Source organism: Chrysemys picta, chromosome 4 (assembly GCF_011386835.1).
Source record: "Chrysemys picta bellii isolate R12L10 chromosome 4, ASM1138683v2, whole genome shotgun sequence".
Taxonomy (NCBI): Eukaryota; Metazoa; Chordata; order Testudines; family Emydidae; genus Chrysemys; species Chrysemys picta.
In genome coordinates, this window is record NC_088794.1 from 24,664,724 (window position 1) to 24,690,609 (window position 25,886).

General features: G+C 45.0%; 1 protein-coding gene across 10 annotated transcripts in view; it reads left to right on the plus strand.

Moving 5' to 3' along the window:
• KDM2A (lysine demethylase 2A) overlaps nt 1–25,886 on the plus strand; it is a 104,014-nt gene continuing 78,128 nt past the window's right edge. Inside the window, exons 1-3 of one of the 10 annotated variants that reach the window (XM_065591743.1) lie at nt 1–95; nt 1,049–1,076; nt 4,080–4,184. In XM_065591743.1, coding sequence (XP_065447815.1) covers nt 4,143–4,184 — 42 coding nt within the window. In that variant the 5' untranslated portion in view covers nt 1–95; nt 1,049–1,076; nt 4,080–4,142. Of the gene's footprint in view, nt 96–140; nt 315–504; nt 570–742; nt 1,077–4,079; nt 4,185–25,886 lie in introns of those variants that run through there. The other 9 variants (XM_065591735.1, XM_065591737.1, XR_010600415.1 and 6 more) reach the window with 9 other exon arrangements.

Sequence of the window (25,886 nt, forward strand, 5' to 3'; positions counted from 1 at the left end):
CGGACTCGTGGCGCAGCTTTTGCGCATGCGCCAAAGCTTGGCTGCGAGGTGGAGCCAAAGCGCCTGTGCCGGCGTTCTCGGCCGGAGGACGTGAGGTTCGTGCGCGTGCGCCGCGTGGGAATGCCCGTCGCTCTCTCGGTGCCGGGGGAGGGAAGTCGCTGCGCGTGCGCGGCCAGAGGAGCCTGCTCGGAACGGGAGGGAGGAAGCCGCTTGGGAGGAGGTCGCGGTCGCGCAGGCGCAGTGTAGCGGCCGGGCCGATTCTGTGTGTGTATGTGAGAGTCTGACGGGTTCAAAATGGCGGCGTCTGCTCCTGTGTGAGGAGGGGAAGCGAGTCCGGGCGGGGAGTGGGGGATGGCAGCGGGGTGCCGAGCCCGCCGGCGCTGAGGCAGAGCCGGGCGGGGCGCTGGGGACGCTCGGCCTTGGGGTGTCGGGTCTGGACGGGGAGGCGGCGGCGGCCGGGGGGCAAGTTGGGGAGAGGGGGGAAGGATTAGGGGCGAGTTAGGGGAGGGGGTACTCCCAGAGTGACTTCCTCATAGCCCTGGGGCACCCCCAGTGTGACCTCCCTTGGGGTGAGTTTAGGGGGGGAGATTTGAGGTGGGGTGATTGAGGGGGTGGGGCAGGGGATTTGGGCTGTGGGTGGGGTGAGTTAGGGGGTGGGTGGAGATTTGAGGTGGGGGGCTGGGGTGAGTTGGGGCTTGGTGGTGTGGGGAGCTGGGGTATGTTGGGGTTGGTGGGGGTTGATTTGGGGGTGGGGTGACTTTCCCCCGGGGCATTGCCTGTAATTGTCCGTGAGTCTGTTCACTGGGTGTGTGAGGATTTTATTGGGGTGGGGGGGTGTCTGTGTGGCTGCTCCCAGCCATGCTGAAAAGGATGAGCGTTGCAGGCACCCCGAGACTGTCCTGATCCCCTTCTACGAGCAGAGCTGTTTTCCTGGGACTTGCCATCCCTTTTGGATACTAGGATCCTCTGAGCACCCAAGATGAAGACAGCCATGCGTGGGATTTAATTTCTCCTCTCTTTATTTTTCTGAATCTTTTTTCATCCCTAGAAAAGGACAAAGGAGAAGAAGAGACCTGGTGAGAGACTTGATTTTCTTCATATCCCCCTGCTTTTGCCAACAGTGATGAGTCTAGTGACCTCTCCAGTGCCCAGGGTCTCCCTGCTCCTCGACCCCTCCAACTTTATGTAACTCAGTGAACCACGCATTTTATTGTGGCTTCTTGGGAGCAGCCAGTCACTGGCATTATCTCTCCTTTGCCTTTCTCCCCAGAGATGAGCTGGGATTTGTATGTAGGCATTGTTTAATCTCTTTACTATATTGCACTGTTCTCATTTGTTTCATGTTTTTAAAAACATTTTTGGAGAGAGGGAGCAAGGCACTGGGTGGAGTGAGGGAAGAGGTTGGTTTTATCCCTGAGGTAGGGAGAAAGAGTTGTTGGGATTTCTTTCCCGCTTGTCTTTTACTACTCTTAAATACAAAACTTTGTAAGGGGTTTTTCCCTGACTCCTGAAGAGGGAGATTAGGTTAAGACTTATTGTTATTGGCAAGTCATCTGACATCTGTCAAACTTCTGTTTTAATAATTTGTGCAATTTAAAGCGAGTTCTGTGTTACTGAAGGATGCTGGATTGACAGTTCCCCAGAGATTGACATCCTGAATGTCTTCCCAGCACAATCAAACCACGGCAGCAGCCATGCTATCTCCTTTCACCAACCCAACCAGCTGCCTCTCTGCCCAGGCCCGAGATCACTTCTAAGAATGAGGAGTGGAGAGTTAAGTCTGTAGGCCAATATCTGAACTGACCTGCTCTGATGAGACTACTAGGGTTGGGGGCCTGTTAGACCACAACTACACTATGTAATTTACCATGTGTTGTTGCACTCTTATTATGTACTAGTGCGCTGGTTATTCTACCGTAGCTTGTCTGTGCACGAGAAAAAAACTGACTATGTTATTAGACCACGCTCAATCCATGTAAACTGTCTATAACAGCAGTTCTCAAACTGTGGGTTGGGACCCCAAAGTGGGCCACAACCCCATTTTAATGGGGTCACCAGTGCTGCCTTAGACTTGTTGGGGCCCAGGGCCAAAGCCAAAGTTTGAGCCCTATTGACCAGGGCTGAAGCGAAAGTCCAAGGGCTTCCACCCTGGGCAGCAGGGCTCAGGGTACAGGCCCACTGGGCTTCAGCTTTGGCCTCCCTGCCCGGGGTGGTGGGGCTTGGGCAGGCTTAGGCTTTGGTCCCCACTCCTGGTCTCGTAGTAACTTTTGTTGTGAGAAGGGGATCACGGTGCAATAAAGTTTGAGAATTCTTGGTCTATATAAACTTTAAGTCACTGGTGGTAGCAGTGGCAGAAGAGGTTAGTATAAACAGGGCACTGGCACTTTAACTACCGTGTTGTCTGATCTTGCTCATAATGGGTAGATATGACTTGGTGGTGAAAACACCAATTGCTGCTTGAGCTCTTTTTATGCTATCACTACTATTGCTACCAACCGTGGGAGATTTCCCCAAACAGCCTAGGAAAGACAAGGCTATAAAGATTGGGCTTTTTAACATAGTTATAATACAGCATTATCTTGTCCGTATAGAAAAGATGAAACAGTGTTATATCAGAGCACCTCCATGTGATAGCACTACAGTGAGGCAAATTCTGAGTTGTGGAATCTGTCCACACTGGAGTCAGTCATGTTATCCGCAAGTATGTTGAAATACTGTTAGAAGAGTTTCTGCACGTTTTCCCTGACAAGAGTCCATGTGGATTTGTTGTTGAAGGGTAGGGGGGGAGCTGCAGAGAACCACATTACAAACTATCAAGAGGCGGAGTCTACAGCATGATTTAGGAGACATGCTTCTCGGACACACACGTCTGATTCTCTGGGAAAACCATGCTACAGCCCTGCTGCCACCAAATATGTTTAAATATACATTTGAAGCCAGCATGGTTTTGATCCCAAAGTGGAATGGCTTAATGATGACTCTAATGTGGAGGCATCTCCCTGAACTGAGAATATGAACTCACTTCACATAGACCAGAAAATGATAATGACTCCAGATTACTAGTCACCTGGGGTCAAGCTAGAACCCCAAGGAGTTAATGGAGAAAGGAGAACATAAGAATGGCCATGCTGGGCAATTTCAAGTGATCCATCCTCTGTCATCCAGTTCCAGCTTCTGGAAGTTGAAGGTTTATGGATACTCGGAGCATGGGGTTGCATCCCTGACCATCTTGACTAATAGCCATCGATTCTTTTCTGAACCCAGTTATACTTTTTTCCTTCACAACATCCCCTTGCAATGAGTTTGCACATGACTGTGCGTTGTGTGAAGAAATACTTCCTTTTGGACCTGCTGCCTATTAATTTCATCAGGTGACCCCTAGTTTTTGTTTTGTGAAGGAGTAAATATTAGCTTTCTCCACATCATGATTTTATAGACCACGAGTATATCCCCACTTTGTCGTCTCTTTTCTAAGATGAGCTGTGCTAGTCTTTCTAATGTTTCCTCATATGGAAGCTGTTCCATACACCTAATAATTGATGTTGCCCTTCTCTGTACTTTTTTCCAGTTCTAGTACAGTTTTTTGAGATGCGGTGACCAGAACTGCATGCAATATTCAAGGTGTGGGCATACCATGGATTTATGTAGTGGCATTATAAGATTGTTTGTTTTATTATATATCCCTTTCGTAATAGTTCCTAACATGTTAGCTTTTTTGATTGCTGCTGCATATTGAGTGGGTGTTTTCAGAGAACTATCCATGATGACTCTAAGATCTTTCTAAAGTAGTAATAGCTAATTTATACCCCATCATTTTGCATGTATAGTTGGGATTGTTTTCCAACGTTCATTACTTTGCACTTATCAGCATTGAATTTCACTTCCCATTTTGTTGCTCAGTCGCCCAGTTCAGTGAGATCCCTTTGTAACGCTTTGCAGGAGCTAGCCCATTGCTGTTCTGTGGCCTCTGTACATAGTATTTCACAATGTTACAGAATCATTCACTTACAAATGAAGGCTTAAAGGAGCGTTTCTAATATCTGTGTGTAATCTTTCACTATTTCATTCTGGTTACTAAGGAGGAAGAGGAGGAAGACAGTAGCCCTGGAGTATCTTTCTCACTCTCTTCAGAAGAGTCAGAGATGGAGCCTGAGGAAGAGAGGATCCGTTACAGCCAAAGATTGGTCAGTATTCACTTTTACCCATCAAATTCTCACTGTTAATCTCTTTATTTGCCTTTCAACCCCCAAAAAACTCCCTGGCTTTATAGTGGGAGCAGGCTTGTTACCATCCCATGTAGCAATGAGACTAGCATCTCCAGCTTATACAATGAAACATATAACCACTTAGGTGGGCAATCAATCAGATCATTTGATGCCTCCAGTTCACATCATACAAGTATGTCTTATTGTGGGGGAACATTATAACCATGGTTGTTACCAGCCCAATACATGGCTATTTAAGCTTCAAAAACGGAAAAGTCACAGGTCAAAGAATATGCTTTCAGACATAAGAAACTGGCATAGTTGTTACTTGTGACAAAACAGGCATCTCTTAGTATTTGGGGCAGATGGGGAGAGGAGGAGTTGGGATGCTGTGTACGTTAAACTGGGGCGGCTTTCCGTTGGTATTACATTGGCCCAAATCTGTCTTGAGTATACTTTGAACCAGTGACTGTCAACATTTAAAACACTACAGCAGCACAGCTGCACCACTATAGAGCTTCATTGTAGAGGCTGTACAACAACAGGAGGTGCTTTTCTTCTCACTTAGTCGTCTACCTCCTTGAGTCAACAGAAGAATTCTTCTGTCAACTTAGCACTGTCTACACTGGGCTTAGGTTGGCATAGCTTCAGCCTTGAGAGACATAGCTATGCCAGAGTACTTTTTCGGTGTAGACCAGCCCGAAGGAAATAGGCTCTACGCTGAAGTTAGTTGGAACTGGTGGTGTGTGTTTGTCTTATTTTAGTATTCGCACTCCAGAGGCCAGGTCTATACTAGGAAAGTAGGTTGCTATAACTACATTGCTCAGAGGTGTGAAAACCCAACACCCTTGAGCGACACAGATAAATTGACCTAACCCCCAGTGTAGATAGTGCTAAATTGATGGGAGAATTCTCCCATCAGCATAGCTCCCACCTCCTGTACAGGTGGAGTACCTACACTGAGAGGTGAATCTCTTCCATTGGCATAGGTAGCATCTTCTCTGTAGTGCCACAGCAGCACAGCTGCAGCATTTTAAGTTTAGACCTTCCCTTACAGAATCTGAGATTTTATTAATGGTGTCTGTGTCTGGGACATAGTTCCCATCAAGAGAAAAGAAAAAAAGCTGGTGTTCTCTTTCATTCCCACTTCATGGAGAAGTCATGCTAAGCTGCATGGTCAGCTTGGTCTCTCTGCCCTAACCCTCAGGCTTTTGACTATTGCAATTAAATCTTTATCCTTTAACGCTTTGAAATAAAATCAGTTGGCATGAAGTCTAGTGAAGTGGTGCACTGATCTCTAGGATTAGGTTTCCCAGAGAGGGGAAATGGTCACTTTCCTTGTCATCTAGTCAATCGCTACTTCTGTGCCCTAACAGCCTACAGAGAGCACTAGTGCTCACCTTGTAAAGGTGAGGTAGCAATTGTAATCTCTAGAGTAACTGATTTCATTCCCACTAAAGAATTTGTTCCTAAGAGGAAGGAGAAGTTAGTAGGGCCATGTTTCATCTTGACTTAATGATAAAGTTCTAGTTTGAGGACTGTGTATAGCAGGGGATAGTGTCTGTTGCATCTTAAATTTTGTGGATATAATCTGCAGGCTAAACATCTGGTGCAGAAAACATCTTAGTGAAAGACACAAATTCTTCATACTTCCAGCCCCTTATGGCTTCTGTGGGAAACTCTGAAGTAACTGCTACAGGCTGTATAGTTGTCATTGTTTGCCAGCCATGCCTGTTAAAAATGGCTGTAGTCATCAAACTTAAAATTACTATGAACTATGGGCTCTTTTACCTATAGCTGTAGTAGTATTGGTGGTTTAGCTCCAACAAAATGTTATGAGCTGAATAAACAGCAGTGTTGAACTAAGTTCAGACCACAGGAGAAGGAGCATGGCTGGGAATTAGAGCAGAGGACCGAGTCATAAGCTTGGTTCTCTACCTGATTTTGTTGGTCTTCCTGTGGCCTTGGGGTAAGTAAGTGTAGTTTTGCCAGAAAAATCACACCCACAACCAACATTTGCTAGGTGAGCAAAAACCCTACTGTAGATGCAGCTATACCAGCAAAAAGTCCTTTTACCCCTATGGCTTATTCTGATAGCGTTAACTGATGTAAGCAAAAGGAGTTATTTTGCCGGCATAAGCTGCCTCCACTGGAGGGGGCGGCTTGTGTAGCACTACTGGTATATCTATACTGGCAAACCCTTTGTCTCACAGGGAGATCTGTTACATGGGGGTCATGATGTTTAATTTACTAACGTTTTGTAAATGTCTGCTGCTTTCTCCTCTGTAGCGACTTCCAATTTACCACGCTACCACTTTATTTGGGCTTCATTGCCACCCCCTTCCTAATCTCCTCTGCTAAAAATGATCAGTGGTTGAAGATCTGTTGGGGTTAACTCTTTATTGCCAGCGTTAACTATTTAACATGTTGTTGAGATGAATGGGCTGGAAAAGTAATTCTCCTATCCCAGGGGTTCTCAAACTGGGGGTCGTGACCCTTCAGGGGCTCACGAGGTGTCAGCCCCCATGCATGCCAGGGTTTCAGCTGTGAGCCATGTGCAGGGCTGACAGTCCGAGCCCTTCAGAGCTAGGTGGCCAGAGAGCAGCTGCTGCTGGCCATGCACCCAGCTCTAAAGGCAGTGCTGCCCCCAGCAGCAGTAAAGGTGGCATGGTATGGAGGGGAGGGGGAGTCACTTTTTTGGACCAATCATCACAGTCTGAAATATTTTCAAAGGGGATCCTAGCAAAAAAAAGTTTGAGAGCCCCTGTCCTAGCTAATGTCTCGGGCTGTAGCAGACTCAAGAAGACTGCACTTCATCAGTTAACTTTACAGATAAAACCAGAACGTAATCATGGCTGCAAAGAAGGCTAGAAACTCTTCTAATTGCAAGCTTTGATTCTGAGGAGTCCGAGAGCATGTCTGTGCTACAGCAGCACAGCTAGAATGCTGGAGCACCATAGTGTAAATACTTCTTACATCGATGGAAGGGGTTTTTCCGTTGCTGTAGTTAATCCACTTCTCTGGGAAGTAGTACCTAGGTCGATGGAAGAATGCTTCTTTAACCTAGCTGTGTCTACAGTGTGGGTAGGTTGACCTAACTACATCGCACAAGACACACAATTTTTCACAGCCCTGAGCGGTGGGGGTAGGTCGACGTAACTACATCACACAGGGGGCACAATTTTTCAAAAACGCTGAGTCGTGTAGGTGACTCCCTCTAACTTTTAGGTGTAGAGCAGGCCTGAATGTATTTGAGTGAGCAACATGACACCAAGTGGACGTCAAGTCTATGGGTCAGGCATTTGACCACCGTGGAGACTGAACTTCCTACTTGGCGCCTGCATGGCCATGCTGGCAGGAATGGCAGTTTGAGTAGGAAGCATGAACTGCACATGTTTAGGTTCTACTTATGAAGAATGAACTGAAAAATTCATTCTCCTGGGGCTGTGAATCCAGTACTTTTCATACTCAAAGACACCACTTAATTCTGTTTTCATGCAGACATGTACAGATGGACATTGTAGGGAGTACATGAGTTAAGGCTTTCCAGTTAGTCGTCTGGTCATTTTGAAGAGTCTGATTTGTCATATTGCATCAGAATATTGGTCCAACTAGTCGAGGATCATATCTTCAGCAGCAACCAGTATCTGATGCTTCAGATGGAAATTAAAACTCTTTCCATATTGCACTTGGCCACTTGTAGAATGCTGTATAAGAGGAAGATTCCTCTATGATCATCTTATTGGCTGAAACATGAGACTTTATTACCCTTGCATCGCTATCTGAGTTCACAGAACCACAAATGTGTTTAGTTATCATGTGCTCTCCCAAAGCTGTACTTGTCTCCGTGGTCCCTTCTGATAGTGAGTTCCACAGTCTGTCCTGGAGAGAAATGGATCTAGTTTGAAAAGCTACTGCCCCTTACTCTTGTGGTATGGAGCCAAGGTATTGTTAGTTCTGGAGATTCTTTTCCTGTCAGTGGAGCATCATTGGTTTCAGTGCACAAGAGCAAAGTAATCCCAGCTTCCCACATCAGTTTGGTTAGATTCAACCATACTTTTAAATAGCATTGGTATAAAAAGAATTTCTGTACTGGCTAATGATTTATTGCAGTGAAAGGGGAATTCAGTCTCCAAGGCCTACTCAAATCTTGTCTTCTCTGATGTCAGTAAGAGCATGGGATGGTAATTGTAGTTTTAATAGTGTAAAAATGTTCCACTGGAAACACAAGTAAGTGTTGCCTTTCGTATACTGTCAGTTGCAAAAATAGTCATTGGTGGGAGCTATATGCAGTCAGTACTAGAAGGGTGGATTAGAACCAATGTGTGAAAGACTCCATATTCTTAACCCTTTCAGCAATCTAAGGATGCTGGGGGGGAATATTTGAATCACAGGAATAAGAAGTCTCACCCTCTCATTAGTCAGTGGAACTCAAAGCATTATCCATATACACACGAATTAAGACTTGCAAGACCCTTGGGAGAGAAATTAGGGATTGTTTCACCCACCACTGAAATTGTTCTACAACCATTCAGTAATGAAGTTTAAGTTAGGAAACGAAGAGCAATAACATTGTATCTAGTCAAAGCAGTTTGACTAGAATGTAGAGCAATAAACTGTCATTACCATAACTGGAAATTCTGCAGGTCACTGGGTTTTTTATGTTGTCAAGTCATCAAGGCCAAGGGTCTTTGTCTCAGACTATCTCTTTGTGTTTGTACATAGTCTAACACGATGGGTGTCTTGATTGCTGATTGGGGCCTCTGGACCCTACTGCAATACCTATAATTTGAAAGGCTGCATTTCCTTTTGTACATTGTATACATCCCATGCTGGCTGTTTTGTCATAGTTGAAAATGCCTCCTATTGAATCACCGATACTGCTTCCCACCTACTCTCCTCCCACTGACCCTAGGTGTTCTTGGAGGTCTCCCATTTAAGTACTGGCTTGGCCTGACCTCTTGGCTAGATCCACATGTGAAATCTGCAGATGCTCTGCATGAGAGAAACTGTGTCCCCACCTGCACAAAGTGAAAGCTCTTCCATGCAAAGTGTGAACCTGCTTTGACATGTTTGATGTCCGCAGTATCCCTCCAGACACTAGTTCAGATATGCTTTACAGTGTGTGGAGTCGTAGAATAAGGGAAGGTGCTCAACCACAATTCCTGACACTGATCTCCATCGTGCTGTAGGAAGGATCATAGTCTGTGTTTTGGGGAAGCACTCAAGGCAGGGGTGAGAGACAGACTTTTCTCTAGGAAAATGCCCTTTGCAGCAGAGTAAAATATACGAGTATAGTAAGTTTTATACTTCCTGTTTTTGAGTAGCAGTGAAACTGGCTAGACCACTGTAACTCAGAATGCTATGCTGGGAGTTGGGAGCAGGAAAAAGGGCAAAATCTTATTTCACCCCAAGGGAGGAGAAACAGAAATGGAAGAGTGGGCACAGCCCCATCCTTTACAACAGGGGTTCTCAACTTTTTTCTTTCTGAGGCCCCTCAGACATGCTGTGAAAACTCCACGGCCCATCTGTGCCACAATAACTGGTTTTCTGCATATAAAAGCCAGAGCTGGCATTAGGGGGTAGCAAGCAGGGCAATTTCCCAGGGCCCCATGCCACAGGGGGGCACCGCAAAGCTAAGCTGCTCAGACTTCTGCTTCAGCCCCAGGTGGTGGGGATCAGGGCCCCAGGCTTCAGCCCCATGCAATGGGACATCGTCTTTCTGCCCTGGACCCCAGCAAATCTAACACTGGTCCTACTGGTCCCCCTGAAACCTGCTTGCGGCCCCCCCCAAAGGGTCCTGGAGCCTTTGTTGAGAACCACTGCTCTACAGCAATCATAGCTATAGGGAGTTAAGAGTGAGCAGGGTCTTCTACTCTAAGGGTATATTTACACTACCTGCCAGATCGGCGGGCAGCAATCGATCCAGCGGGGGGGTCGATTTATTGCATCTAGTCAACCCCCCCGAATGCTCGCCCGTCGACTCCTGTACTCCTCCGCCGCGAGAGGCGGAGTCGACAGGGGAGCGCCAGCAGTCGACTCACCACGGTGAAGACACCACAGTAAGTCGATCTAAGTACGTCGACTTCAGCTATGTTATTGGCGTAGCTGAAGTTACGTAACTTAGATTGATTCCCCCCCCCCCCCCCCCACTCTCCCTCGCAGTGTAGACCTGTCCTCTGGAGGCTCTAAATTGATCAGACCTAGGCTAGCATCAAAATATAAGCCCCAATGGGTAGGAAGCCAAGTAGCCCTTGGCTTCCTAGCAGTGGGGGATTTTGGGGTGATCCTTCATCAGAATAATTTCTCTGGCTTCTGTTGGCCTTAGGGCCTCTTGTATTGGCCTGTACCAAGTAGTAATAGCTAGCAATTGACTTTAGATCTCAAAGTGCTTTACAAAAGAGATCAGTGTCATGGGTGGTAGCACTTCAAGTCCTGATCCCAGTTATTCAAGTGCTTGCAGCTATGGCTGTCTGGGGTGGGGGTGGGGGGTGGCTTGGATCGCCAAATGCATGCAGCTGTGGATGCTTGGGGGTGAGAGGTGCCAAATATACTTGCATGTGAATCTGGAAGGGGTGCATTCACCCCATATTCATATTCTAGGACTGCCTCCCAGTTTGGGAACAGATGCTCTGTGAGCACCTACCTTGACAGGCTATGCTTTGTTAAATTACCTAAGAGGACCAACTAAAGTGGTTCTCCAGCAAACTAGGTGAAATCTTGTGTGGCTGAATGCTCTTCAGCTGTAATGTGATCATAGCTGCTAAACACACCTTACTTTCCTAGTCTAGACAGGACTTGTGAGACTAATCACTTCAATCAACTCACTCCTTCCCTTGGCCTCAAAAAATGGGTTTCAGGCTCACTTCACTAACAATGTGTGAGCAGCAAACTATCTTGTCTTGTAGAGACTGCTTATATTTAGCCCCAAACTTAGTTTTTGGACATATTTTTAATGGAACCTATTATCAGTAGAAATGACTACTTGGAATGCTCTGAAATGTCAGTGGAACAGTTATGTTAAAAAAGCATTTCCATGCAGCATTTGCATCCTAAACATTACAGCCCTGTGCTAACCCATGAGAGAATCTGAAGGAAAAAAAGACTAAAATGTGACTCAATTGTGTTCATTTTCTCTCAGCTGAGATATGCAGGAGATAAATGCCTTTAAACAAACCTTGAAAAGGCTCATTTGCTCTATTATTTAACATAGCTGTTTTAAAAAGCTGACTATCCCTTTAACATGATTTGTAAGTTGCAGTGCTGACTGAGCTGAAGGGTACTTCCACACTACCTGCCGGATCGGGGGTGGGGGGAGCGATCGATCTATCAGGGATCGATTTATTGCGTCTGACGCGATAGATCGATCCCCGAAACGCGCTCCCCGTCAACTCCGGAACTCCACCAGAACGAGAGGCGGAAGTGGAGTTGACTGGGGAGCCACGGCCATCGATCCCGTGCCATGAGGATGGGAGGTAAGTTGATCTAAGATACGTCAACTTCGCTGAAGTTGCGTATCTTAGATTGGTTTCTTTCCCCCCCCCCCCCCCCCCCCAGTGTAGACCAGGCCGAAGAGACTCCAGTTGACTGTCCATACTAAACAAAGTTTGCAAGTAGCATCAGTATTTCTTCTTAATGAGCATGAATATTTGAATATTTTTATGGGGTTATCCCTGCTGGAGGCGTTACTAACTCGTTAGGATACCTGTTCCTCCCCATTGGCTTTTTATTGTTCACTAATCCTTATTTGTTAGTCCCAACTCTGGGTCTGCAGTTCAGCAGGTGGCCCTTTGGGACAGTACTTCATGTGATGGGGCAGTGGCACTGTGTTTAGAAGAAAAACAAAAGCTCGTACCTCAGACTGAATTAGGTTATTGTCTGTGCAAACATTTGGGGCAATTGCTCCCTGCCACTGGGGAAAGCTGTTAGAACTCGTGATGCACAGACCATATTTGCTGATTCCAGTGAAGGAGAGGACGTGGATGAGCTTAGTGGAGGGCTCTAAATGGCTAGTATGAACTCTGAAAGTTAATTCAGTGGCCGTTGTTGACCTTTCATTGGCTTTCAGAATTATGCAGTCATTGTTTTGTTTGGATTTGTAGTTAAATCCTATGATCACATGACAATGCCCAGAGATACTCATCACTGTGAAAGAGAAGGAAGTTAAGGATCTGAGAGACCTGCCATAATCAGTGTTGTATATGTACAATAATGGGGGTGGGCAAACTTTTTGGCCCAAGGGTCACATCTGGGTGGGGAAATTGGATGCAGGGCCATGAATGTAGGGCAGGAGGTTGGGATGCAGGGTGTATGGGGGGGGTATGGTGTGCAGGAAGGGGCTCAGGGCAAGGGGTTGAGGCAGAGGAGGGGTGCGGGGTGTAAGAGGGCTCAGGATGGGGTGCAGGGTGCGGCAGGGGGCTCAGGGCAGGAGATTGGGGTGCAGGAGGGGTGCGGCAAGGGGCTCAGGGCAGGGAGCTAGGGTGTGGGGTGAAGGAGGGGTTTGAGATTTGAGATGCAGGCTCTGGCCTGGTGCCGCTTACCCGGAATAGCTCCGGGGTGGCAGCTCCCTACCTGTCCTGGCTCCGCGCTGCTCCTGGAAGCAGCTGGCACCATGTCCCTGCTGCCCCCAGGGGAGGGGGGAAGAGGGCTCCGCGCACAGCTTGATGTGGGTACCTCCCCCAAAGCTCCCATTGGCTGCGGTGCCCGGACAATGGGAGCTGCTGGGGGTGGTGCCTGCAGGTGATGACAGTATGCAGAGCCCTCTGCCTCCCTCCTCCCCCACAAGGGATGTGGTGCCAGCTGCTTCCAGGAGCAGCACGCGGCCCGCAGCGCCAGGGGAGTGGCAATCCTGCGTGCCAGATCCAAAGCCCTGATGGGCCAGATCCAGCCCACGGGCTGTAGTTTGCCCACCCCTGGCAATACTGAGCTCTGCTCTTATTTATGGTTTCTAGTATATTAATACAGCACTATTGGCCAGTTCCTGATTAGTGTGCCGAGGTGCCACTAGACTGACATATGTCTACAACACCTCCCTTCTAGCAGTATAAGAATTTCCATAGTAGGTCAGATCTCTGGTCTATCTAATGTATTTAACATGTTTATTATGGTAGTGCCTAAGGGTAACTCAATGTAGGGGACCCATTGTGCTAGGTATTGTGCATAGAAAGTAGTAGATGGCCCCTGCACTGAAGAGCTTACAGTCTAAATAGATGATTTACTCACATGATGGGAGAAGGGGTATAACGCACAAAGAGAGTGTGCCATGTAATGGCAGCAAATGACAGGTTAGTCCCATGATTATTTTGGGGGTGGGTTTAACTAGAAGGGGATCATTTCTGTTGATATGAGGCTCCATTAAAGATATGCCCAAAAAACTAACTATGGGGCTAAAGAAAACAAAAAGGGCAGAGGGGGACAGGGCAGGAGAGAAGAGGATAAGAGGATACTGTGGAGGTGAAGCTGAGGGGAAGACTCTGTGAGGAGGTGGGAGTGGGAAGGTTGGAGTAAACAGCCAATCAGCATGGGGCAGAGAAAGTCCAGTCAAAACTGTAGACAGTTCTCTGAAAGTCCAAAGTTCGCTGCTTTGGCTGCTTCTGCCCCTGCTGGCTGGAGTCTCTCCAGCCTCTGATATTTGCCCATTCTCAATACTTCAGAGCAGGAAGACAGGAATAGGAGACAGGCACCCTAATGCTAAATAGGTTTGAGGGAGAATGAGTTGGAATGGATCGAGAATCAGCTGGAGTGGAAAGGTGATGCACATAATGAACAAGTGTGGATTGTTATCTGCCTTTAGGGGGAGCATTCAGGGAAGGGCACAAGGATTTGGAAATGGGATATGGAATTTTTTTCTCTCATCATTCAGTTCCAGTATGGCCCAACTTGGTAGAGTCTGAAAGTGGTTACCTCCCACAACTGTTCAATGGTCTGAGACATGAGTCAGTCTTAGTCCAGTTCCTAGTGAAGCAATAGTTATATCGAGAGGGAAAGATGGCTGGTTAAGGCACTGGTCTGCAACACTGGAGATCTAGTTCTGTTGATAACTTCTGCCAGAGACCTCTTGCTTGACTATAGGCAAGTTACTGAATTTCTTTGTACCTCAGTCTTACCATCTGCAAAATGGGAATACTAATGGATTTGTCCTAAACACCTCTATATGAGGCACTTGCACAATGAGTGTCAGTCTATAAATGAAACCTAAAACTACCACCACAATTGGGTTCCATCTCAGCAGAGATGCCAAGATCTAGATGGTCCTTAGGAACTGAGAGCTCCCTTCACCCTAGATGTGTGGCTTAATCCAGGGCATACAGAAGGGGAAAAGGTAGGCTCATAGAAATTCCTTTAGGTCGGTGTCTACTCTAGATCTCCCTTTTAGCTCTACCCCTGCAACTGTGAACAAGGAGACCTTTGAAAGCAGTGGTGGAAAAGGGAGAGACTTCATAGCAGCCCACAGGCTGCTCATAGCACTTCTGTCGATACCTCAGATGGTTCTGAAAAACTTGGGGACAAAACCTAGCATGTGACTTGAACATCAGGAGAGAGGGAGTAATGTGTATAGGCAGCAGGAAAAGATGCTGAGTCCGCTTGATTGGATTTCTCTCACCTTCAGCTCTGAAGGCCTCTCTTAGAGAGGACTATACCTGTTCAAATTCTGTGCAGGTGTTCCCTAAAAGAGAACTGAATAAGGGCAATGTTTGTGTCTTTATGCTCTGCTTGTCTCTGTTGCTGTAGAAACAGTACTGGCAGTAAACAGTTTGAGCTCTCTGTGCAGGGACTCTGAATCTCGGTGGAGACTCCAGGAGCTTAACTAAAACAAACTGGATTGAAGTATGGTGATGTGAAATGTGCTACAGGTTACAGTATGGCAAAGCTTTGGTAGTAAATAACAGTTCTGTCAGACACAGGTTCTTTAAACTGAATAGAAGTTTTAAGGAGAGGTGTCTTTCTTTGTTATACATCTGCACAAGTTGTGCACCAGGGAGGATGCAGAATTCAGGCTGTCTCTTCACTGCCAAAATAGGTAGTTATTATGCTGTTAAAAAACAAACGCATGTTAGCTATCCCACTATAAAATTCTAATGGAGATGAGATGCGGGTAGGTTTTACTGTGATGTAGCTAAGCAAGGCCAGTACTAATACTTCACCCAGTTGTATCACAATAAAAACTATCTGTGCCTTATCCCCACTAGGATTTTGCAGCGGGGTAGCTTACACCCTTTTTTTTTGGTGGCGAAGAGGCAGCTCCACAGAGGGTATGTCTACACTGCAATTAAACACCTGCAACTGGCCCAGGTCAGCTGACTTGGGCTCTTGAGTCTGTAAAATTGCAGTGTAGATGTCTAGACTTGGGCTTGAGCCTGGGCTCTGGGGCCCCGCGAGAGGGGAGGGGGATCCCAGGGCTTGGGCTCAAGCCTAAGCATCTACACTGCAGTTTTACAGCCTCATAGCCCAAGTTCCATGAGCCTGAGTCAGCTGACATTGCCAGCCACAGGTGTTTAATTGCTGTGTAGACATGCACAGTGTGATAAATGCCTGTGGCTTTTACTGCTGCTGATCATAAAGACTGGGTACAGACTGGAGAAACTACTGTTTTTACTCAACAGCCAGTCTCCTGAGGCTTTGGGAGAAGAGGAGGAGGAGAGGTACAAGGTCCTAGGCAACAGATTTGGAAGCTGCTGAATTTAACGGTTGGCTAGAATGAATCATAATATGCCCCACTTTCCTCTATTCTCATGCAGTCTCATGCAATCCTTCCTCCCTGCAGCTAGCTTCTGATGGTTGTGCTTCTGGGAGTCAAGTGCAGGAGCTAGCACTGGAAGGTTTTAGCAGCTGTAAGTAGAGAGGAGAGGGCTGAGAAGTGTGTAGCTTGAGTATTCAACTACCATAACTTCTCTAGCATGTTTCACCTGAGTGTTTCCAAGTGCTTTATAAATGCTCACTAATCTGCTTAGTATCCTTGTGAAGTAACGAAGGGATGTATAGCGAATGCTTCACCTAAAGATAAAATGCAGCTACTTCTGGGATGGAACATGACAGCTACATAGTAACACTATACATAAGGCAATGTGCGTGAGATTCTCATTCCACATGGGGGGGGGAAGCTGAAGGGCTCCAACTACGTGAGTGTAACTGGCCATGTTCATGCAATTTGAATTTGACAAAAACACTGAGGTTAGTTCCCCTACTTCAGTTAAAAAGCATCACGGATGGGCCCTTTAAGCAGAAGTGGTAAGGGCCTTGGGATGTCTTGTCTAATGGATGGACTTGATTTGGAGGGAACAGCAACCCAAATTTTCCCATACTGTTGACATCTTTCAACATCTACTGTCCAAATACTGTCCTGGCCCAGCCTTGTCTAGCTTGTGAGATTTGAGAGCATTGCAACTTAGTTATCAAGGTGTCATGGGAGAGGACAGGCAGTGAGTAATTTAAGCTTACACATTTTTACTTCCCTTCTGGTTTATTTGGAGAAGTCTGTCTGATCACTCTTAAGGTGCTTTGTCACCAGTACAGAACAAGAGCCAACAAAGAGACATGCTGTTGATTGGGTCTAGTGCGTAGTGCATATACTGGGGACACTCGGGGAGAGTAGTGATGCAAAGCCTCAGTGAGTCCTCATCTAGGTCTGAGAAATTCAGCATGGATGCTATGTCTTAACTCCAGTATGCTGTCATTCATAGACATTCTTGTTTGGTAGTCTGGTTTCTCAGCCCTTGTTTGGTAGCACTGCCAATGAATATTTAACTATTAGACTAGGTTGAGGCATACAGGTGGGGTATTATGGAAGAAGGTTGTGTTACCTGTCCTGTTACTAGAGGACATCATCTCCAGGGCAGTCTTTCATAGTTTACTTAAACTTAAGCTGTCAAATGTAAGCAAAAAAAACGCTTCACAGTAAAGGGAGTATGTTTCCTTGAGTGAGTGACTGTTCTTATTTCCATAGGCAGAATATTGTTTCTGAAGCCAATCAGGAACACGGGTGACATTGTGGAAGAGGGTATAAAGTACAATGCAGCCAGCAGCTTGTGCAGAGCATGGCACTGCCACGTTCCTTGTTGGGAACAGCATTCCTGTGTCAGAGGCAGCTGCCAGGAACCTGTTTTTGACCTGGCCAAAAACTCATCATGGGTCCTAGTGTTAAACAGTGTTTCCCATCAGTACACATTGTGTAAACAGCTGCTGAAGTCTTCTTCAGCCTGTGGGTACTGAAGAGCCTGACTATGCCCCGCCCCTGAATTGTCCAGCTACTCCTTGGCACTATCAGCTATAACTCCCCCAGAAAACATACAAACCACACACTCTCCTCCCCACTTGCTCTGAAACTGTGCCAGCCCTGCTTGTGATAGGAAGCCCTCCTGGAACTTTAAACCCTGGAAGCTCTCCAGGTTTTGACTATATTCCTGCTAAATCATGAGCCTGGTACTTGAGTCTGTCCTATTCTGGATAAACACCTACTGTATGAAATGCCAGTTAGCTTGTATAGGGCTTTGAAAGCATAAAGCAGTAAGTAGTAGTATTAGACCTCGGGAAAAATCTACGGATTAGTTCTAGGGTTCTTCATGTGAAACCAGCCAGTCAGTGTTAGTTTAATATGGCTTTCTCTCCAGAAACCCTTCTTTGGAGGATGGGTTGTGCAGTACTACTAAAATTAGCCACCTGTCTTTCCCAGTGTCAGGCTGCACTCCAGATTAAGGTCAGCATTCAGATCTATGCAGTAGTTGGCAGAGTATATCTAGGGTCACTTGTATGGAGGGTTGCATGATTTATTATGCTAAGGTTTGAAACCTTCAAGTTGGACAGAGGTAACATAACACTGGTGTATTAATAAATTCCCTCAAGGGTCCAGTCGTTTTGGTTGAGCCAAATTGCCATGGGGAATCAGGATATTATTAACCTTACAACACAAAGTTCAGCTGTATAAGGTCCTTCACACACCCTTTTGCAGCGAGAGACATAGTAGCACATGCCTTGCAGAATTTTGTGCAACTGTTCCTACAGCTAAGGAGGGAGAAGAAGAATAGAGATGGAGTTCAGGAAAAGCAGAGCTGAAACTATAAAAGCTCTAGTGCTGGAAAGAATAAAGGGTGCTTGGATGACTATACTGTCCCCCACCAAAGCTGGCAACACAAGATGTGGTGTTGTTTGGACTCTAGAAGGCAGGTCATTGTGATCAAGGAACAGTGGGTGGAGGTAAATTGTGGAGGAGCTGAGGGAAGGATTAGAGATGAGGAAAAATGGTCTTGTGGTTAAGGTTAAATAAGACTTGGGAGATCTGGGTTTAATTCTTGAAATGCCACATAATTTTTGTGCAACCTTGAGCAAGATGCTTAAATCTCTGCCTCAGTTTCCTATTTTTATAGATAATACTACTTTGCCTCATCAGAGGACTTGAGTTTAAATCTACGTATATTTGGGGGTGGGTGTATGGATGCCAAAGTACCGTAAAAAGATCCAAATTTAGTTAGAATGGGGTGAAAATGAAAAGAGGTGAATAGGAGTGTGTGTGGCTAATGAGGGTGTTGCTTATGAGCAAAGCAACAGCTACTAGTTCTCATGCATGCTTTCTTGTAAACATCATGTGAAGGTAGAGGTGTGATGTATAGGTAGAGGTGTGGTGTGTGTGTATATATATATATATATATATGCAGGTTAGTTTTGAAGGAGAGAGTTCAGAAAAGTATGCACAAATGAATGAAAAATTCCTTTTGTGGAAAGGAGATATGAAGATTAAAGAAATGCAGACTGTGTGGGTGTATGGGGAAGGGAGAGAGTAGTAGGGAAGTTCATGGAATAAGTTTGTGTAGAGTTTCAAACCAGGAGAGCTGTTCTCAATTGAAAACAAAAGATAAGCTAGGGAAGGTGACATGTTGGGGGGGGGGGGAAGAGAGGTGCATGTTGTGCTCCTGTTTCCTATGATGGAGAGAACTTGGGGGCAGCATTCTGGGTCCCCTGACGTTTCAAGAGCAGAGATTTAGGAAGATTATGGAGGAAATTCCAACAAATAAGGCAGGAAGCGACTAAAGCATTGTCGTGTTCACTGGCTTCATTCCTAAAACATAAGGTGGGTTGAGCAAGCTTGATCCGTTTTTAAATGTGACCTTGTGTTTAAAAGAACACAACTCATAGTTTGTTTCGAAATCTGGATTTCAATTCTCTTCCATATTAGAGATGGGTCTGACGCTTGGAAGGCAGAAGTAGCCAGTAGAGGGGTGATGTGGGTATCAAAGGAAATAATGTCTGAAGAATTCCATTGTGCAGACAGGTGTAAGCCTCAGACTTGCCATCCTTAAGGAGATTAGATGGGAAGTGGAAGGATCAGCATGAGTAGGGAGAGCTGCAGTTCTGTTATCTGTGTAGAAGTATTATCTATGCTTTCCATTTCCTTAGAGTATATTACCTCTAGGAATAAATGGGGAAGGGGCATGTAAAAGGTATCTAAGAGGTGACCACTGGCTTCTGAGTGTTTGGGATTAATGGAGAATAATGTGTAATTGTCATTATTTATCCTCCTCTAACTGATTCAAGCTTGGACTCTGCTGCAGTGAGAGCTGCTTTGTTGGGCTTCAGTCCAGCCCCTCATTACATGAGCTCTCATTAGTACCCTGTTTCCCCGAAAATAAGACATCCTCCGAAAATAAGGCCTACTTACAGTTTTGCCTCTTCACTAGATGCTGAGATCTGTTAAATGTCAAGGTAGTGCGGCAGCTATAGGCAACATGCCTAACTAGTGAAGTTCTCTTGCTCCCTAGTCGTTGAAAGCTCTTTGGTGCGTGGTTTCTACAATCTGTATGTGTAGAGTGTCTTAGGTTTGGGGGCACCTTATGCAAAAATATGCACATGGGATCCCAAGCTGCCTGTTGTGAGTAACATTGTGGCATGGGAAGTAGAATAATTGACAACTTGGTGGGTGAGGAGAGGTGTGGTGTGAAGAAGTGAGTAAGGCAGGGGGCTGGAGAGAGTTCAATAGACATGGAGGGGAATGACAATACGACATGTTAATGGCTGGATGGATTTAGCTGGGTTGCTCAGTATTGGAAGGCGATTAGAAGATTGGATTGAGGGGGGTATGTCATGAGGGGTTCCTGAATTCTCTAGCTTTGCCCGTCCTATGCAATGGCTTCCAGCATGCCTGTCCACCATGGTACCATAAACATGCATTTTTGTCCCATTAAAAATTGGCCTCCCTAGTAAATTGTGAGGATTCTGACTGCCAATGGATTCAAATACTCCAAACAGCAGAGCACCAAATGTGTAGGAAAGTTTTATCTGCTTCAAGATTTGGAGCTTCCAGTCTCTGTTGTGCTCAAGCAAAGGAGTGGGCTGGCCAGGATGTATTTGATTTAAATAATGACTTAAATCACTAGTCAGGAAGACTCGATTTTAATCATGGATTTCTACATAACAGTGCATTCTTGTTGGTTGTTATAACCTTAATACATATTCTTCACAACTCAGAGATGGATGTAGGTTTCATTTTTAGAAAGTACACACTATACATTTTTAAAGTGATTTATTTTGAAAACTTTTCAGATTCATTTTCTGATATAGCTGTAAAAGTAATGATTGTTTAGTTATTTCATTTACCAAAGGTAATTATTTATGAAGACATTGGGAGGTGAACTATCTCCAATTCAACAGGTCAATCATTAATATTTGGAGGATTTTCTTGCCATGCTGTATTAGGAGGAGAACATCACCAGACAGACATTTCAATTGTTTTATTTAATTAAAACAACAACATTGTGTATTCTGGATTTTTTTCTTCAACAGCAAACATATAATTTAACAAAACAAGCATATGAATTTTTGAATTTAGTTAAACATTCAAGTTTTTTTAAATCGGTTTGTTTTTGTTAAAATTGTTTTTAACTAAAATAGTTAAATGAAATATTAAAAAAAAAAAAATAGACTGTCAGCCAGGTCAACATGAGAAACTTAAAATATTGACTTCTGCAGCTAACTCCGTTGTCTTCTCCTTCATTTTCCTGTTTGTTCATAATCTGGAAAAGAAAAACAAGCTTTCCTGCTTTTTCAGGTCCCAAATGATTTCTCAGTTTGGAATGAATTAGTCCAAAAGAGGAAAATATTCTTTCTACACCAGCAGAAGAAGCTACAGCCGTTAAGTGAGATTCTTACTTCAACAGTCTCTGAATCCAAGTGCTTAAGTGACTTCCACCAGTTCACTGGTGTGACTTTCTTTAAAACATCATCAGCAAACATATTTCTTGAATGGTTCACCCTTAGCTCAGAAGTTTATTATAGTTGGCGTTATGGAGGGATGATTGCTGGATGTCCATGTCATAGCCAACTCCTTTTCTTCAGCAGTTAAGGTTTGACCCTGATACCGAGTATTGAGAATATTTGCAAGAAAAGGAGCTGGAGATAGTGCTTGTCCCATTCATTTATTTTTAATGCTTGTAATTTAACTCTGTCATTGCATATTTCTCTCTTTAAGATCTCACTCCGTTCGTTCCAAATTTCAGCAGCGTCCGCAATAAAACAGCTATTTCCCTGCATTTTGTTCAAGACTACAGAAATAGGCTTCAGGGTATTCAGCATGTGTTCAACATTTCTCTTAAACCCAATGTTGAGAACTTTGGTTGTGACAGTGCCATCTATTTTTTCACGAATTTGTTCACAAACTGTCATCAGATTAGGCCAGTTCTTGATAAAGTGCTCAGAACATTCAACTACTGAATTCCATTGCACATCTTGTGGGAGAGTTAGCTTGGGTTCTCCCACTTTTTTCATAGCAGCTGGTCCAAAGTGGTTGTTATGGCAGTATTTTGCAATTTCAACAACATTACTCTTTGTTTCTGGAACACTGAAGTCTTTGGCTAGGAGGTGCATCAAATGAGCACTGCAACCGTATGTTATTAGCTTGAGACTCTTCTAAAATTCTTCTCATCTTGGATACATTTGCAGCATTGTCTGTGACCAAGCTGCGTACTAGACATTTGAATTTTTTTTGGCAGTTTGTTATAGCTTTTACTGCTACTTCTTGTAAGTATTCTGCTGTATGCGCATTTCCTGATGTATCAATTGTTTCTGTAAGGAAGACATTCCCTTCTGTTGTCACACAAGCACATACAACAGGATCGTTGTGGACATTGCTTCCCTTCTAGTGACAGAATGGTATGGTAGATCTCAAATCAATGAAGGCTACACCTAGGGGTTACAGTGGACAAGAAGCTAGATATGAGTCAACAGTGTGCTCTTGTTGCCAAGAAGGCTAACGGCCTTTTGGACTGTATAAGTAGGAGCATTGCCAGCAGATTGAGGGACATGGTCATTCCCCTCTATTCAGCATTGGTGAGGTCTCATCTGGAGTACTGTGTCCAGTTTTGGGCCCCACATTACAAGAAGGATGTGGAAAAATTGGAGAGTCCAGCAGAGTCGACAAAAATGATTAGGGGGCTGGAGCACATGACTTATGAGGAGAGGCTGAGAGAACTGGGATTATTTAGTCTGTGGAAGAGAAGAATGAGGGGGGATTTGATAGCTGCTTTCAACTGCCTCAAAGGGAGTTCCAAAGAGGATGTATCTAGACTGTTCTCAGTGGTAGCAGATGACAGAACAAGAAGCAATGGTCTCAAGTTGCAGTGGGGGAGGTATTAAGAAAAACTATTTCATTAGGAGGGTGATGAAGCACTGGAATGGGTTACCTAGGGAGGTGGTGGTATCTCCTTCCTTAGAGGTTTTTAAGTTCAGGCTTGACAAAGCCCTGGCTGAGATGATTATGTTGGGGATTGGTCCTGCTTTGAGCAGGGGGTTGGACTAGATGACCTCCTGAGGTCCCTTCCAACCCTGATATTCTATGAGCGTCTCTTCTTTGGCCCGTAAGGTTCCTGTGTCTGCAGCTATGATTCTAAATTGGAAGCTGACTAAGCAACAATTCCATTCTGCAGACCTGATCCAGGGGAGGGGGATCAATAAATATCCCAGATTGTCTTCTGCTGAAAAAGTCCCAGAGGGGCAGAGGGAGAAGAGAAAACAATAACAAATTGTTTAGTTGCACAGAGGAAATACTGCAAACTCTAGGAGAGAAGTCTACTGTAAATAATTGTCAGTGCACCTGGTAGATACTACTGTGATAGAGGCCTAAAAATAACTATAATTTAGGTTATATTTGAGGTAATTTTGATTATCGCTGCAATTAATGACCAGAGTTAGGGCTTGGCTACACTGGCACTTTACAACACTGCAACTTTCTTGTTCAGGGGTGTGAAAAAACACCCCCCTGAGCGCAGCAAGTTACAGCGCTGTAAATCACCAGTGTAAACAGTGCCCCAGCTCTGGGAGCCGTGCTCCCAGCACTGTAAACTAATCCCCTCATGGAGGTGGAGTACTTGCAGCTCTGGGAGAGCTTTCTCCCAGTGCTGGCATGCAACCACACTCGCACTTCAAAGCGCTGCTGTGGGAGCGCTCCCGCACAGCGCTTTGAAGTTTTGAGTGTAGCCAGGGCCTAAGTGTCTTCCTCTTCCCTACTCATGAGATGACAATGAAGTGCAAGTGCTGTGGTGTTGACCTACTGTGTGCATGAGAGGCTTCTTGTAACTTGACAGTGAATAGCTGTTTGTATTGTGGTAGTGATTAGGAGCCTTAGTCATGGACGAAGACCCCATTGTGCTAGATGTTTTACAAACCCATAACAAACACTGTTCCTGCCTCAAAGAATTTATGCGAAGTAAATCTCTGGGTGTGTAAGATTATTTGTTGTTTATGTTGTCAACAAAATAGAATTGGACTTCCCGGCTCTTTGAGCTCTGGTCAAGTGAAAAATTCTCTAAGTTAAATCTGTGTGTGTAATTCCAGTCTGGCAAAGAAAAACAATTCTTTCCCTCAAATGTTCTGTGAATTGCTTCGGACCATTTTGAAACAACTAGATCCCTTACTAGTTACAGTAAAAACAGGAGGGCTTTTCTGTGATCTACCTGAGAAGAGGCTATGCCAGTGAGGAGGAGCATTCTCATGAAGAGTCTGTATTGGTGTGAGAACAGGAGTGGGGAAATTGCCGACTCGAAGAAAAATATGTTGTTCTGCCTTGTTATCCTCGTAAATGGAATCTGAGCCCTTTGTAGTTGACCCTATTTGATGAGCGAGAGACACTTAGATCTTGTCTAGATTAAGATTTAAAGGTATGATGGAGTTACTTAGTTTAGGTTTCAGAGTAGCAGCCATGTTAGTCTGTATCCGCAAAAAGAACAGGAGTACTTGTGGCACCTTAGAGACTAACAAATTTATTAGAGCATAAGCTTTCGTGGGCTACAGTCCACTTCTTCGGATGCATACCTTACTTAGCTCAGTGTAATTAATACCTAAAACTCTAGTCAACACAAAGCAATTGCACTCTAGAACATACAAAACTGGTTGAGTTTAGGCTTTTAATATCTTTAGCATGGTCTGTGGCATGGTTTAAATACAGTTCTTGTAGCAGCATAACTACTTTAGTTGAGTGTGACTTTTTTATCAAAACAGTTATACGGATCCAGCACCCTGGTGTAGATGCAGTTACATTGGGGTATAAGGCACCTTTCTACCAATCTAACTTATTCCACTTTCTTCATGGGAATAAGCTGTACCAACATAAGCACCTTTTGTAGTGGTACAACTGCATCTGCACTAGGGGTTATATCACTTGAACTACACCAGTGTAAAGTGTATAACTTTAGTGTGTTGACAACCTGTAAAATTTTATAACTTTTGTCTTGACTATAATTTTAGAACATATAATTTAGATCAAAGTAGGTAACTCGATCTAACATTTAAATCGTAGTCTGGACTAGACTTTAGTTCACTCTATCTAAATCATGTTGGGTCAGCCAATATGCGGAATTCTATAAGAAGTGAGGACATCTCAGGGATGGCCCACAGATATCTTTAGGTCAGGGGTGTTCTCAACAAAAGTTTTGGTGGCCTCAGAGTGCTGGTGGCTGCTCTGACAATTTCTCCTAAAATCCGTAATTAGCTTTAGGAAAAATAAACAAATATGCACATAGCCATGTCCAAATCATTATAATTTATTTATGTAGAGATTTTTTTTCAGACTCAATAATAAAAATAACGTACAGTTGTCTCTATTCTTTACTGGACCTAAACAGAATAGAAACACAAGGTGCTTTGCATGTTTGCTTTTTTGGCTGCCCCCTTTTTTTTAGACTTTCTAACTCTCATGTCTGCTACTATGAAAAGTGATATTTGTATATTAATACTGTATCGCCTTTCACAGCAGATTTACTCAGCCCTGGCAAGCTGAGGGACAAATTTAAGCCCTGGAGGGGAGATGTCTAGGGAGGCGTGTGTGATGGGGCAATGGGGAGGCTGGATGGAGGGCTGAAGGAGGCAGCAGTGGTCAGGGCGATTTTGGGGGGGGGGTGAGTCTGGGGTCAGAGCCTGGGGTCAGGATGCACGGTGGGGGGGGACAGGGCAACGTGGGGTGGTGAGCCCAGGGCCAAAGCCTGAAGCCCAGTGTCTGGGGGGTGGAGCCCACTGCCCGTGGGAAGGTGGGGAACTTGCATTGATCGCCAGCTCCTACAGTGTTTGAGGCTCCAGAAGGGGCCAGGGACCAGTCCCTGTTGATGGCCCTGGGGGAGGATTTGCTGCCACCTCCCTCCCCCAATCACTGCCCAGGAGACTGTGGCAGCAAGAAAAGCCCCTGGTGTCCACATTTGAGAGAGGCTG